Source organism: Podarcis melisellensis (assembly GCF_964234715.1).
Source record: "Podarcis melisellensis genome assembly, chromosome: 10".
Taxonomy (NCBI): Eukaryota; Metazoa; Chordata; class Lepidosauria; order Squamata; family Lacertidae; genus Podarcis; species Podarcis melisellensis.
This window is the reverse complement of record NC_138542.1, coordinates 10,765,537-10,779,536: the sequence shown is the minus strand read 5'-3', so window position 1 is coordinate 10,779,536 and position 14,000 is coordinate 10,765,537. Positions and strand designations below refer to the sequence as shown.

The 14,000-nt window shown below is 45.7% G+C and overlaps 1 protein-coding gene across 2 annotated transcripts in view; it reads right to left on the bottom strand.

Moving 5' to 3' along the window:
• Positions 1-1,172: 1,172 nt before the first annotated feature.
• IL17REL (interleukin 17 receptor E like) overlaps positions 1,173-14,000 on the bottom strand; it is a 48,987-nt gene continuing 36,159 nt past the window's right edge. For both annotated transcript variants that reach the window (XM_081929083.1, XM_081929082.1), the window contains 7 exons: positions 13,929-13,986; positions 12,829-12,977; positions 10,328-10,393; positions 8,663-8,720; positions 8,198-8,314; positions 3,422-3,476; positions 1,173-2,369 (listed from right to left, as the gene is read on the bottom strand). In XM_081929083.1, coding sequence (XP_081785209.1) covers positions 2,339-2,369; positions 3,422-3,476; positions 8,198-8,314; positions 8,663-8,720; positions 10,328-10,393; positions 12,829-12,977; positions 13,929-13,986 — 534 coding nt within the window. In that variant the 3' untranslated portion in view covers positions 1,173-2,338. The remainder of the gene's footprint in view (positions 2,370-3,421; positions 3,477-8,197; positions 8,315-8,662; positions 8,721-10,327; positions 10,394-12,828; positions 12,978-13,928; positions 13,987-14,000) is intronic.

Genomic DNA, 14,000 nt, shown 5'->3' with positions numbered 1-14,000 from the left:
GTTAACTTCACTCCTTGTTACGCCTCAGAAATGAGGTGTGCCCGGCAGGAATTTGGACTTCAGTAGAAGAAATAAACGACAAACAGTCGGCGTTTTGTAGCATTCGTGGTATTATTCTCATATAAATAATGGGATTGGTACATAACAAGAACATGTCATTATATCTTTCAGATTTCTAAGTAACGTTAGGAATTCTAAATGGCAAACAGATGACAGACCCAATTTCCCCATGTGGATGAAGCCAATGAAGGGGTTTCCTCAAGTATATCTAGGAAAGAAGAATATAGGTCATTCTGGATCTGTGGGGGGACTCTATAAGGGAACAGCCTGGCTCAGTGTCCTTTCTCATTCTTTTTCAATTGCACCCACAGGAGGAGTGGTGATGGGACAACAATGAGTGGTCAGAGGGGGAAGGCAGGGAAGAGGAGGTATTGGAAGCTGAAGAGGCAACAGGGTTTAGTGAGCTGGGGGAGACTGTGAAAGAGAGAAGTCAAGAATCAGAAGAAGAAGCTAAAGCAGGTGAGTGGGAGGAGAGAGGTCAGGAGCAGAGATGAGTTAGACAGATGAACAGGTATCTCCCACTCCTGCTGAGATAAGCTCTCCTCGCCGCTTGTCTCCCAGAAGCAGAAGAGACATGAAAAGGGTGGAGAATAGGCTGACTGCCTGCAGGCTCAGTCTCCAATTGCTTGTCTGATTGCTTGGAAGACGCCCCAGAGAGGAGGAGGCACAGACAGGCTTGGGGAGACGGGCTTTAGTCTCAGCAACTGATTTCCTGGAATAAGACCTACAGGGAACAAGCTTCTGTGCTTACTAGGCCAACTCTGTGAAGGTCGTGTTTTTGAACTGTGTGATTTACTGACCAGCTCACTCTGTGGCACACAGTGTCTCTGAGCATTTAAAAGTGCTGGCAAAAAAACAACTCAACGACACTAGCTAAGATGAGAGAAAATAAACCCAAGGCTATCGCAGAAAGAGTCTACTAATCTGTAACAGGCTCTCACAAACTCTGTGGGAAAGAATTAAAACCGGATGCTGAATGCATTTCAACAAGAGCGAGTCCCACAAAATGCAGCTGAGCCTGCTTCGTAATAACTTTGCTGAGTACTTCAATCACAGAAACAATGCATGCTTTCTCCAGGTAGAAAAATTCAAACTTGAGAATTGTCTAAGGGTTAGGTTTCTGTCCATGGCAAGACAGGAGCTTTTTATTCCTCAGTAATAAAAAGTAACAGCTCATAAGGAGGAGGGGGACACAAACAATAAAATAGATAACAAATATCCAAACAAAATCTCTTCCATTCAATAACTTCTGGGACGCGCTTGGATTTGACAAAGTGACATACTATAAATGGGATGACCTTCAAATAACAAAATTTAGGCACCAAAGATGTCATGGACTTTGAAGCCGCTTGAACTCAGGATGAAAGGGAGAAACGTGTTAAGAGGAAGACACGCTTGGCAAACCCTCACCGTGATCAACTCCCACCCAGAAACCTATGTCTCCACTGTGTGGATCCAGAATTGGCCTCCAGTGTCACTTACGGACTCACTGTTAAGACCATGTTCATGGAAGTACTTGGCTGCGAATGATCGCCAAAGAGGAAGACATTTAAGGTAATATCACATCGTTTTAAACAGCCAAGAACAGTATCATGGGAACTGTAGTTTGTTAAGAGGGCTGGGCATTGTAGGAAAACTCCTCTTCCCTTCCCAGAGTACAATTCTTTACAAACTATAGTTCACCAGGTTTAAAGTGGTATGTTACTGTTTTAAAGTGCAGATGGGGCCTTAGTACACCATCTGTGCACAGGGGAGTTTCTTTTTGTGTCCCTCACGCATGACAGAAGCACCGTGGAAACACTTTTCCATTGGCTGATCCCACAAAGTTGCCACAAATGTTTAAAAGCCCACCAGAAGTTCGTGGAACTACCAACCTACCAAGAGGGAGGGCGATGATTCTGTAGGAAAGATCCAAGCTGCCCAGGTCCCTACCCTGGTGGCTGTGGACCTTTGAATGCTTGCAAGAACGCTGTGGGGTGAATCTATGGCAAAGCAGCTCCCACAGCATGTACTGCAACATCTAATGAGCACATCCGTCGATTCCGAAGGAGATCAAAACTGACTGTAGAATGTTTTCACTCTTCTCTCTCCCTCCAGGCCGCTTTGTAAGTATGGGCTTGCCCTCAAAAAACTTGACCTCGTGAATAGTACTTGAAATCAATGAGAATTACTGGCATGTGGCAACTATTCACCAAAGTAAGAGCAACTCGCCCCAAGAAACGTAACACAGTTATTGAGAAGGCCGCTGAAATTGTTCCTCTAAATTGGTTGCTTTTCTTCATAAATGCAAAGAACAGGTGCTCTTCATGCTGGAGGAGGAAAGAGAAAGAGGTGTCAGGTGGGGAGAATTTTCACCATTAAAAAAGGGGATACAGTGGTACCTTGGTTTAAGAACTTAATTTATTCTGGAGGTCCATTCTTAACCTGAAACTGTTCTTAATCTGAAGCACCAGATTTAGCTAATGAGGCCTCCTGCTGCTGCCACCACACAATTTCTGTTCTCACCTGAAGCGTCTGTAACCTGAAGCATCTGTAACCCGAGGTACCACTGTAGTGTGTTTTAGGCTTTGTTGACAACTTTTTTTTTTATCATTCCATGTTCCGGAACTTAACTTGATCTGCCAGAATTAGCAGATAGTATTAATCATGATTTATTTTTTCGACCTGGGGTGAGGAACCTATGGCCCTCCAGCTTTTGTTGGACTCCAACTCACATCATCCCACAACTATGGTCATGCTGGTTGGGGCATATGGGATTTAGAGTGCAACATCTTCAGAGCCACATGTTCCCTTTCCCTGTTTTAGACAACGCCACCACCCTCCTGCCTCCAACTAAGGCTAAGGTTGCCCAATGCCTAAACTGCCAAAGTTGTGATGATTCTACAGGGTAGGCAAAACCTCCAGGTCATAGCCAATTCCTTCCCTGGCCCCACAAATATGGCAACTACTGCAGCCATAGCAAGGTCAATTCAATGAGTAAATGCAAAATTGCCCAAGTAGATGGGTGGGTTGATCCAACGAAGAAGAACTGGGAGTCTGGGGCTGGTCTGGGCTGTTTTAAATCCCCCAGGAGTGGACCTGAGGGAAGCCTGATTGTTCCCTCAAGCCCGCCCCAGTTCGGCAGGCTGACTTAGAGCAGTATTTCAAATCTGTGACAGATATTTTCATGTATTGCCTGTATTTTTGCTTCTCTGAGCAGAAGAGGGTTTAAAACTAGATTAGAAGGTGTTGAAAAAGTGAGATTTTCTTCCCCAGTTCTAAGGCACGGCGTTGCATTGACTTCTAGATCAATTTGGAGGGGCTTGCAAGCAAAGTGTCTTCCGAATGACAAGAAGCCACACCAAAAAGAATGCGCACTCACCTCTGCATTTTGGTTTGTGCTGTGCTTTTCTCTTTGTGACTCTCCTTGTGAAAAACTGGAAGGGGAAACAAATGGTAGCAGTTAATCTTCCACCTCAAATTATTCAGTTATATCGTCATAGATCTAAGGTACCAGAGCCTGTCAGGCGAATGGTTGAAATTAATAAATGGTGGTATTGAGATAATATTTGGGAAATAAAGGGAAAACACAAACTGCAGTACTGTGCCAGGCAAGAAATTTCTGGATTCTAGCTACATGCAGAACCATTGAAAAACAATGGAAAATCAGGTATTGGGCCATGAAGGGCAGCTGGCATTGAATAATGCTATCCTTTGCCCCTGCTCCAAGGAGTGGATGGGACCAGGAGATTGGGGAGGTTGCCAAGGTGACGGGGGCAGGATGTGACAGAAAAATGCATCCTTCTTAAAATCCAGAGGTGTTCTGGGAACGAAAAAGAGGAAGTGGGCAGAACTCAATGTGGCGTTGGCTGGAGGAGGCTACACTGAGAGACTGGGAGCCATGACTGACGACTGTTTTAGACCCAAGCTTGCCAAAGCTATGAGAGCGGCAATGAGAGCCACTCTAGTTCTGCAGCCCCTCCACAGAAGACTTTAGGTCAGCCTTTCTCAACCTAGCAAGCAAGGCCAGAGCTCAGGGATCATGGGAGTTGTAGTCCAACAACATCTGGGGACCCACAGGTTGAGAACCGCTGCTTTAGGTGTGTATGGGGGTAAAATGAGCCATAGGTACTAGCCTCCATTGAATCTCAATTTTCCCAGTGGAAACACAACCTGGTTCAGTGCCTGGAACCCCCGGAATCTTGTTTTCACTCAGCAGAGACTGGAGGTGGTGCGCAACCTTTGTAACAATATTGATACCCTGGTCTTCCTTCCAGGGCAATGCCCATAGTTTTCCCTCTGCCAATTTTATCCTCAAAGCAGCTTGGTGCAGTAGGTGAGGCTGAAGAATGGTGACTGGCCAAAAGTCACCTAGTGAGCTTCACAACTGAGTGGTGATATGGACCTGGGCCTCCCCAGTTCTAGTCCAACATGCTAAACATGACATCACACTTTATCTAGCCTCCTATCTGACCCAGTTAAGAAACAGTTTGCCAAGAAGAAGCAAAGGAAGTTTTGTATAAACATGTCTTCAGGGGCCACTTGATGGAGCTGAGATCCGCCAAACTTAGGTCAACAACGGTAACATCAAATGATGGGTTGCAGTTACAAAACAGTCCTTGCAGATCACACAATAAAAACAAAGTTTATATATCACTATTCATCACTTATTCAAACAATGGAGCTTCATCGCTTATTCAAACAATGAAGCAATAACTTACCAAAAGCAAGGTGCACATATTTGAATCAGCCCACCATTCCTAAGTGTGACTGGATATGCATTTTTGTTTCCTAAATGTCAATCCAAGGCAGAAATCCAGCAGGATGCCTGGAACGCACTGGCATTTTAAGGAACATGTTTTCTGAAGATGGCATCTTGAAGGTTGCATTGCACATTACATTATGTGTTGAAAAGAAGATGTGCAAGTGACTCATGCATCTTTTTGTGGTTTTGGTTTGTGCAAGGAGGGTATTTTATTTGCATCTCTTCCTTACAAGGAGAGGTTACAGCTTGCACATCTTACCAGAAATGGATGAGAGAAACAAAAATAGATACCGGAATCAGTTCTGCAGTTCCTTGAATCATGCAAATCTGCCCCGGGTATTCTACTAGACCTCATATGGAAATGTAGCTTGGCAATTGCCTGAGTGTAAGGTTGCCATACGTCCTGAATTTCCCTGATGTATCTGGAATACTGCAGTCGGAAGCAGTGTCTGGATGTATGTCAACCCATGTTCTATTTCGCGAATTTGCCAAAAAAAAAGCTCAACAACAACTTTTCTGTCCAGAGTGCGTATGGAAACATTGCCTTTGAAGAGGCCATACCACCTGACTCAAATAAGTAATAAATGGGCAGACTGCAATACTGTCCATTTGTATATCTACAACTGACATGGGTTATATAAATGAAAACAACTTGGGTACCTTCTAAGATGTAAGGTTACCCCTGCTGGGCATAAGCCAAGGTGAGCTAAAGTCTTCTAGAATACCCCCATCTGTCAAGGAATGCCTTGTTGTTGGGACAAGGTTGGGTGAGCAACAGATAGAGAAGGAAATGAGGAAACAGATATGAGTATGGACCTGAATTATATTGGATATGAGTTCAGACACTCTACACCCTTGACCTAAGCAGACCATTTTGGACTGGTAAAAATGGTTATAGAAGGGGTGAGATATCTCCTTTAGGACCCTATTCCCCAATAGATAGCCATGTGGCTGCTTGCCAATGAGGACCAGGTAAAGGTAAAGAGACCCCTGACCATTATGTCCAGTCATGACTGACTCTGGGGTTGCAGTGCTCATCTTGCTTTATTGGCCGAGGGAGCCGGCGTGCTGCTTCTGGGTCATGTGGCCAGCATGACTAAGCCGCTTCTGGCGAACCAGAGCAGCGCATGGAAACGCCGTTTACCTTCCCGCCAGAGCAGTACCTATTTATCTACTTGCACTTTGACGTGCTTTCAAACTGCTAGGTTGGCAGGAGCAGGGACCGAGCAACGGGAGCTCACCCCGTTGTAGGGATTCGAACCGCCGATCTTCTGATCAGCAAGTCCTAGGCTCTGAGGTTTAACCCACAGCGCCACCTGTGTCCCTAATGAGGACCAGAGCTGCAGACAAACGTGGGCGGAGCAACAGATGAAACTCTTAGCTTGGTGGAAGAAGCTACAGTTAGTGGGTGGTTCCCTAGACCAGATGGATGGAAGCCTGCCTGCTCTTGATGGAGTTACACTCTCTCTGAAGGAGCAGGTACATAGCTCGGGGGTATTTCAAGACCAATTGCTGTCACTTGAGGCTCAGGTGGCCTCGATGGCACCCTTGCTCCTACCTGGATAGGGATAGTCTAACATCTGTCGTCTATGCTCTGCTAAGCTCTAGGTTAGATTATTGTAATGTGTTCTGTGTGCATGGGGCCGCCTCTGAAAACAGTTCGGAAACTTCCGCTGGTGCAAGACAGTTTGAGCGTATTGCACGGATCCTGCACTGGCTGCCAGTTAGTTTCTGGGTCCAATTCAAAGTGCTGGTTTTGATCTATCAAACCTTAAACAGCTCAGGACTGCAATAATTCAAGGGCCGCTTCTCCCCATATGACAGAGTCCAGACCCTGTGATCATAATCTCAGGCCCTTCTTAGTGTGCCTCCTCCGCAAGAGGTCCAGAGGATGGCAACATGAGAATAGGCCTTTTCTGCAGTGTCATCTGCAAGGAGGATCTCCTGACACCTTCATTATACATCAGCGCCAGGTGAAAACGTTCTTTTTCAACCAGGCCTTTGGCTGATTAACATTCTATGTTCTGGAGGTTGCATCTCCAAGCCAAGATTTTACAGACTGTGGGAAACAGATGAACTTAGGTGTTCAAGTTGGTCTTAATAAGATTAATACAAGCTGCAGGAGAAGGGAGGCTTGGTATAACATTGAAACTGTGAGTGAGTTCGATCAACTCCATGTACATTTCTTGCTTGAAAGAGAAAGTTCAGAAGGGAACGTATGAATAAGTTATGAATCTTCCTGTCTTTCAAAGTTTCCTATTAACTCCAAGGGAGGGAAAATTAACTGCATACACTGAATACTTAGCTTGCTTAACTATTTCAATGAACTCAGAGCTGCTTTCATATATGGAACAATGGCCAAACCAATTCGCTCTTTTTCACAAATGTCTAAAATTGCAACACTCAGGCTCCACGCAACATCAGACAAGCACCTGTGTCCCAGCACAGATTAGGGTTACCATATTTCCGCTGCTGTTTCCATCGTGTTGCCATACATCCGGGGTTTTCCTGACATTTGGCAAAATCCCCCCCTGACGCCGATATCAGGACACGTCAACCATTGTAATGAACAATCAGGGTGAGGAAGACTCTGAACAGGGAACAGCTTTGGATGTTATTAGAAACTCCAGCTAATGCATGCACAAGCCCTTTATGCAATCATTCTCACATCCAGGAGGAAACTTGCTTCATAAAGCTTGTGCATCTTCCCCTATGCAAATTATTCTATGCTGTTACCATAGAAACTCAAAAGCCAGAATCTCAAGGTACTGGTCCAGCCAAGAGCTGATACTTCTAACTACAGTGGTGCCCCGCAAGACGAACGCCTCGCAAGACGGAAAACCCGCTAGACGAAAGGGTTTTCCGTTTTGGAGGCGCTTCGCAAAACAAATTTCCCTATGGGGTTGCTTCGCAAGACGGAAAAATCTTGCGTCCCCCCGTGGGGTTTTTTCGGGTTTTTTGCCCTTTTCCTAAGCCGCTAAGCCGCTTATCAGCTGTTCCGCTGATAAGCCTCTTAACAGCTGATCGCTAGAAGCCGCTAGACAGCTGTAGCGCTAATCCGCTAAGCTGTCAATGGGCTTGCTTCGCAAGACGAAAAAACCGCTAGACGAGGAGAATCGCGGAACGAATTCTTTTCGTCTAGCGAGGCACCACTGTATCCCCCAAGCCACTCTGAGCCAGCGTGCTGCCATATCTCCAGGGCTTGCATAACCAGAACACCCCAACCTGGAAGCTAGATTCCACTGCTACATCAAACCTTTTTAAAAAAATAATAATAATGACTTTTTAAGAGTTAGAAGAAACAGAACAGATCCCTCTGCCACAATATAGAGACCCCGCTGTGTGAATTCATGACAAACTTGGGTTACATGCTTTGTTTACATGGATCCGTACCTGATAAAAGTTTATGTCCCAGGAGGCCCATCATGGTCACAGTCAACACAAGCAATGCTATTAGAGATAGGATGCTTAAGGAATTTTCATCACGTTCCTGACTCTGAGTAGCAGAAACTGGAAAGAAAAAATGTCCTCGCGTTGTAGTTGATGCATACGTTTCAAGAATATGTAGTCCTTTCATACTACATATGACAACCCAGAGAGGGTTGTCTCTGTTAGAACATTTGCTATAGGGCGCACACCTTGTTCTCGGTGATGCCAAATCAATAGCTGAAGAGAACATTGTCAATCAGCAAGGACAGCATTTGATCCTGCCTCTCACAGGCTCTAGGATCACAGTAGGTTCCACCACCAAGACAAGCCCAGGGCCGACCACATGGGACAACTGTGGCTGCAGACCACACATTATTTTACTTGGCTTTGGGCTATAGTGGCCAGTACAATACTATTATCAATACTTACTACAGGGCAAATCACAGATGTGTGAAGGAATGGAATAGTCTACGTCTGTCCTCCGTCCCTTATAAAAGAAAAAAAGGGAGGAAGGTTATTATCTTAGCACAGGTTTTTGTTTTGTTTTGTTTTGTTGGTCAGTTGAATGCAACTCCTCCATTTTCTTGCAGTGTTAGATCTGCTAAATAGGTGTTGACAATATAACATTTAGCTACTGCCCATACCAGAAGCAGCTCCCTGAGTGGGTCAAAGTCACTACCGTAGCTTCCGGGCAAGTGGGTCGCTATTGCTTATCAGGAGAGAGAGAGGCAAAGCAGTGGGGAGGCTGGCATGGTGCAAATGCACCAGCAGGAACACCAAACGGAGATCTGCACACTGTCCGTCTCTGCGACGCCTCTATTTTCCGCTCCCAGTAAACAACAGTGGCCCACCTGCCAGAAACCTAGCATAGCATCTTCACCCACCCAGCAAGCCACTTCTGATCCAATGGCATGCGGTCAGTGGACTAGGGGAACTAGGCTAGTCCCCTAAATGCTCCCAATAAAATAAAGTATTGAAGCCTGGCACCTCCTTCCCAAAGCCCAGGAATCTTCTGCCTGGCTTATAATAATAATTTATTATTTATACCCCACTCATCTGGCTGGGTTTCCCCAGCCACTCTGGGCGGCTTCCAACAAAACCCTAAAATACAATAACCTATTAAAAATTAAAAGCTTCCCTAAACACGGCTGCCTTCAGATGTCTTCTAAAAGTTTGGTAATTATTTTTCTCTTTGACATCTAACGGGAAGGCGTTCCACAAGGTGGGCACCACTACTGAGAAGGCCCTCTGCCTGGTTCCCTGTAACTTGGCTTCTCGTAGCGAGGGAACCGCAGAAGGCCCTCGGTGCTGGACCTCAGTGTCCGGGCAGAATGATGGAGGTGGAGACGCTCCTTCAGGTATACTGGGCCGAGGCCATTTAGGGCTTTAAAGGTCAGCACCAACACTTTGAATTGTGCTCGGAAACGTACTGGGAGACAGTGTAGGTCTTTCAAGACCGGTGTTATGTGGTCTCAGCGGCTGCTCCCAGTCACCAGTCTAGCTGCCACATTCTGGATTAGTTGTAGTTTCTGGGTCACCTTCAAAGGTAGCCCCACATAGAGTGCATTGCAGTAGTCCAAGCGGGAGATAACCAGAGCATGGACCACTCTGGCAAGACAGTCCACAGGCAGGTAGGGTCTCAGCCTGCCTACCAGATGGAGCTGATAAACAGCTGCCCTGGACACAGAATTGACCTGTGCCTCCATAGACAACTGTGAGTCCAGAATGACTCCCAGGCTGCGCACCTGGTCCTTCAGGGGCACAGTTACTCCATTCAGGCTTAGGGAGGCTGCTGGTGTCTTTGTCCTTAACTGTTCCCCTACAAAAAAAATTCACCACAAACAACTCTTCTGACCCATCTATTCCATTTCCTGAGGGATGTTGTCTTTGTGATCTAGCTTCCCCAATTTCTCCCTCAGCTATAGTCTTAACATTTTCCCAAGGAGGTAAATGCATCCCACCAACCCCCCCAGATGTCTTGCCATTGCTGCTGCAATAAGATGATAAAGAACTGATTAGGGAAGATGTCTACTTCCCCCTCTGGTTATCATTTGCATGCTAGCACAGAAAAGACCTTCGAAACAAAAGACAAACCTGAATGCAGATGTCTGATCCACATGTTTTGCCTGAGATGTTGACATACGTTGAACTCAAGCCAGCCTGTGAAAGAGGCAAAAGCAAAAAAACACACATTAGCCCAAGGGAACAGAGATGCCTCATTTTCCTTTTTGGCCATGATACTTATTTGACTGCGCCACAAAACACAGTGGTTTGCACTGATGAAGACATTCACCCTTTTGGTGTGTCCATGGAGCATGCTGATCCTGTGCCAGTTCCAAGTGTGGGGAACCTGTGCCCCTCCAGATGTTATTGGACTCCAAATCCCATTAGCTGCAGCCAGTATGGTCAATGGTCAAGGATGATGGGATTTGGAGTCCAGTATAGTTAAAGCTATGGTTTTCCCAGTAGTGATTTATGGAAGTGAGAGCTGGACCATAAAGAAGGCTGATCGCCGAAGAATTGATGCTTTTGAATTATGGTGCTGGAGGAGGACTCTTGAGAGTCCCATGGACTGCAAGAAGACCAAACATCTCCATTCTTAAGGAAATCATCCCTGAGTGCTCACTGGAAGGACAGATCCTGAAGCTGAGGCTCCAATACTTTGGCCACCTCATGAGAAGAGAAGACTCCCTGGAAAAGACCCTGATGTTGGGAAAGATGGAGGGCACAAGGAGAAGGGGGCGACAGAGGACGAGATGGTTGGACAGTGTTCTTGAAGCTACCAACATGAATTTGACAAAACTGCGGGAGGCTGTGCAAAAGTTTTTTTCTGACATTTAGTAGGACTCTCCTTTCTTGTCATTTGAAGCCATTGGATCAAGTTGTACCCTCCCCAACAGGAGAAACAAGCTTATTCCTTCTTCTGTGTTACAGCTCTTGAGAAATTTGAAGGTGACTATCATATTTCCTTTCAGTCTCCTCTTTTCTAGGCTAAACATACCCAGCACCTTCAACCATTCCTCATAAGGCTTGGTTTCCAAACCCTCTAGTCCAATCCCCTGCAATGCAGGGATCTCATCTTAAAGCATCCATGACAGCACAATTCAAAGAGTTGGTGCTGACCTTTAAAGCCCTAAACGGCCTCAGCCCAGTATACCTGAAGGGATGTCTCCACCCCTATCATTCAGCCTGGACACTGAGGTCCAGCTCTGAGGTATTCTGGAGGTTCCCTCAATGCGAGAAGTGAGGTTGCAGGGAACCAGGTGGATGGCCTTCTCAGTGGTGGTACCCACCCTGTAGAACACCCTCCCACCAGATGTCCAGGAAATAAACAACTATGTGACTTTTAGAAGACTCCTGAAGACAACCCTGTTTAGGGAAATTTTTAAGGTTTGATGTTTTACCATTTTTTAATGTGCTGTAAGACACCCATAGTGGCTGGGGAAACTCAGCCAGATGGGTGGGGTATAAATATATAATTATTATTATATTACAGTAGATAACAGAACATTGGAAACTTCAAGCTGGTTCCTATGATGGAAGCTTTGGAGTAGCAAAGCCAATCTTGTCGTCATCTTGATCCTCTTTCCAAATTAAGAAGAGGCTTCTTTTTGTTGTTGTTGTTAAAAATGTTTACCTCGTGCGAACTTTAGCAGTGAATCAGAGTTCTATCAAAATCAGTTTGAAGTCAGGTCTCAGTGGCCAATATCTGTCATGTGCTTTCCTTTAAAAGAACGCCGAACACCAAAATGTAGCAATCTCTAGTCAGTCAAGCATTTAGGGAAAAAAATTGGAGTACTTAATTTGGAAGGATATTTCCGCTAAGTGCTCTGTGCAAATCATTGTTCATTGTAAAGTCACTGAGAGGATGTGGTGGAAAAAAAACATTCGAAAACAAAAGAAGGGGAACTCTGTGATTCAAAATCTACATGATTTCACAACATAATGTGGCTGTACAGAACATATCAATTCCATAATGGTACTTGAGGGTTGATGGGGTTTTTTTTATTAAAAAATGATATCCCATCTCATAGTAGTACTTAGTTGTTCTTTTTTTTAACTTGGGTCTTTAGATGTGGGACGCGGGTGGTGCTGTGGGTAAAACCTCAGTGCCTAGGACTTGCCGATCGTATGGTCGGCGGTTCGAATCCCCGCGGCGGGGTGAGCTCCCATCTTTCAGTCCCAGCTCCTGCCCACCTAGCAGTTTGAAAGCACTCTTAAGTGCAAATAAATAAATAGGTACCGCTTTATAGAGGGAAGGTAACGGCGTTTCCGTGTGTGGCGCTGGTGCTGACTTGCCAGCTGCAGCTTCGTCACACTGCCCACGTGACCCAGAAGTGCCTTCGGACGGCGCCGGCTCACAGCCTCTTGAGCAAGATGAGCACGCAACCCTAGAGTCGGACACGACTGGCCTGTACGGGCAGGGGTACCTTTACCTTTACTTTAGGGTTAATCAGTATGTTTCCCACTGACTGAAATGGGTATTCTCCTGCATGCCACACTTCTCAAAATGTTTGCCTTAAAAGGATCTGACAGATGTAGATCAAGCGTTCAGGATTCACTTGTAAGAAAGGAGAAATAAAAATGGCACAAACCACTGAGATGGGCTGGTGGATTCCAGTAGAGTTGCATAAAGACGCCTCTGTCTTGTTGCATACATGAACGGAAAATTTTGCCTCGGCAGCTTGTGACATGAAGGAAACTTCTATCCTATTGTCCATCACAGCAAGATTCATTTCCCAAGCTGAAACAGAAGTAGAAAAGCAATTACCGAGAAGTGATCCTAACTAGTGACACTTTTGTTTTTGCCATTTAATACTTGCTTCATTTTTCAGCCAGCTTCATCGCTGAAGCTCAGAGGCGACCACAAAATGTCCGCCCTTTAGTTAATCTCACAACTATCGCATTATGAGGTTCATGTGTACCCAGGAGCATCGGACACCACACCAATGCTCAGATACTATACGAATTAGTATGTTGATTTTAATAAACCGCCCTTGGCAAATGTCTTCTTCGAATGAGACTTGCTGGCATTCATCTGTCTCGAGAGACAATGGAGTGTGCCTCCAGTGGTGAAGGCAAACTGCTGGAGAATCACAGCGCCTGCTGTGGCTGCAGAGACCAGTAACTCATAACTGCTGCCTCCCCTGCATTGTTTTTACTGCATTAGTAGCACCGGAGTGACCTGGGCAGTGTGTATGCAAAGGTGGTTTTACGATGACATGACCAGTGTGGTAGCACTGGGTGCCATGGTGCTGGAGGTGCCATAGCAATGCTGTGGAATGGAGCGCAAGAGGTGGGGGCACTGAATTTTAACGTCACACAGGGTGCCGCTGAAATTGGAGAGCCCAAAATCCACCGCTGGTGTATGGAGGTCCTGGGCTGCCCAGAGAACAAAACCCACGCCCTCTTGGCCTTGCTGATGTGGTGCAAAGGAAAGCAGAGCAATAAATTTGGCACCAGCTTGGCTCCTAGGAGTTGCCGGAAGGAGGCGTAGAAGACGACATCCAACCGCCTTAGGGACACCAAGGAATTCAAAGGATACAGTTCCTCATTATTCACGGTCCTTCAGATGTGGTCTTAGAAAAACAAAACAGAAAAAACCCACAGGTATAGACTAAGCAGCTTGTTCTGCTATGACTGCCATTGAGCCCTTACAAATGTAGAAAGATGTTTATGAATGCAATCACCTTACCTTGGGGATTTCCATGAGCAAATGGGCATCGAACCCAAGAACCGTGTTTAGTTGCAAACTAAAAAGGGGTTT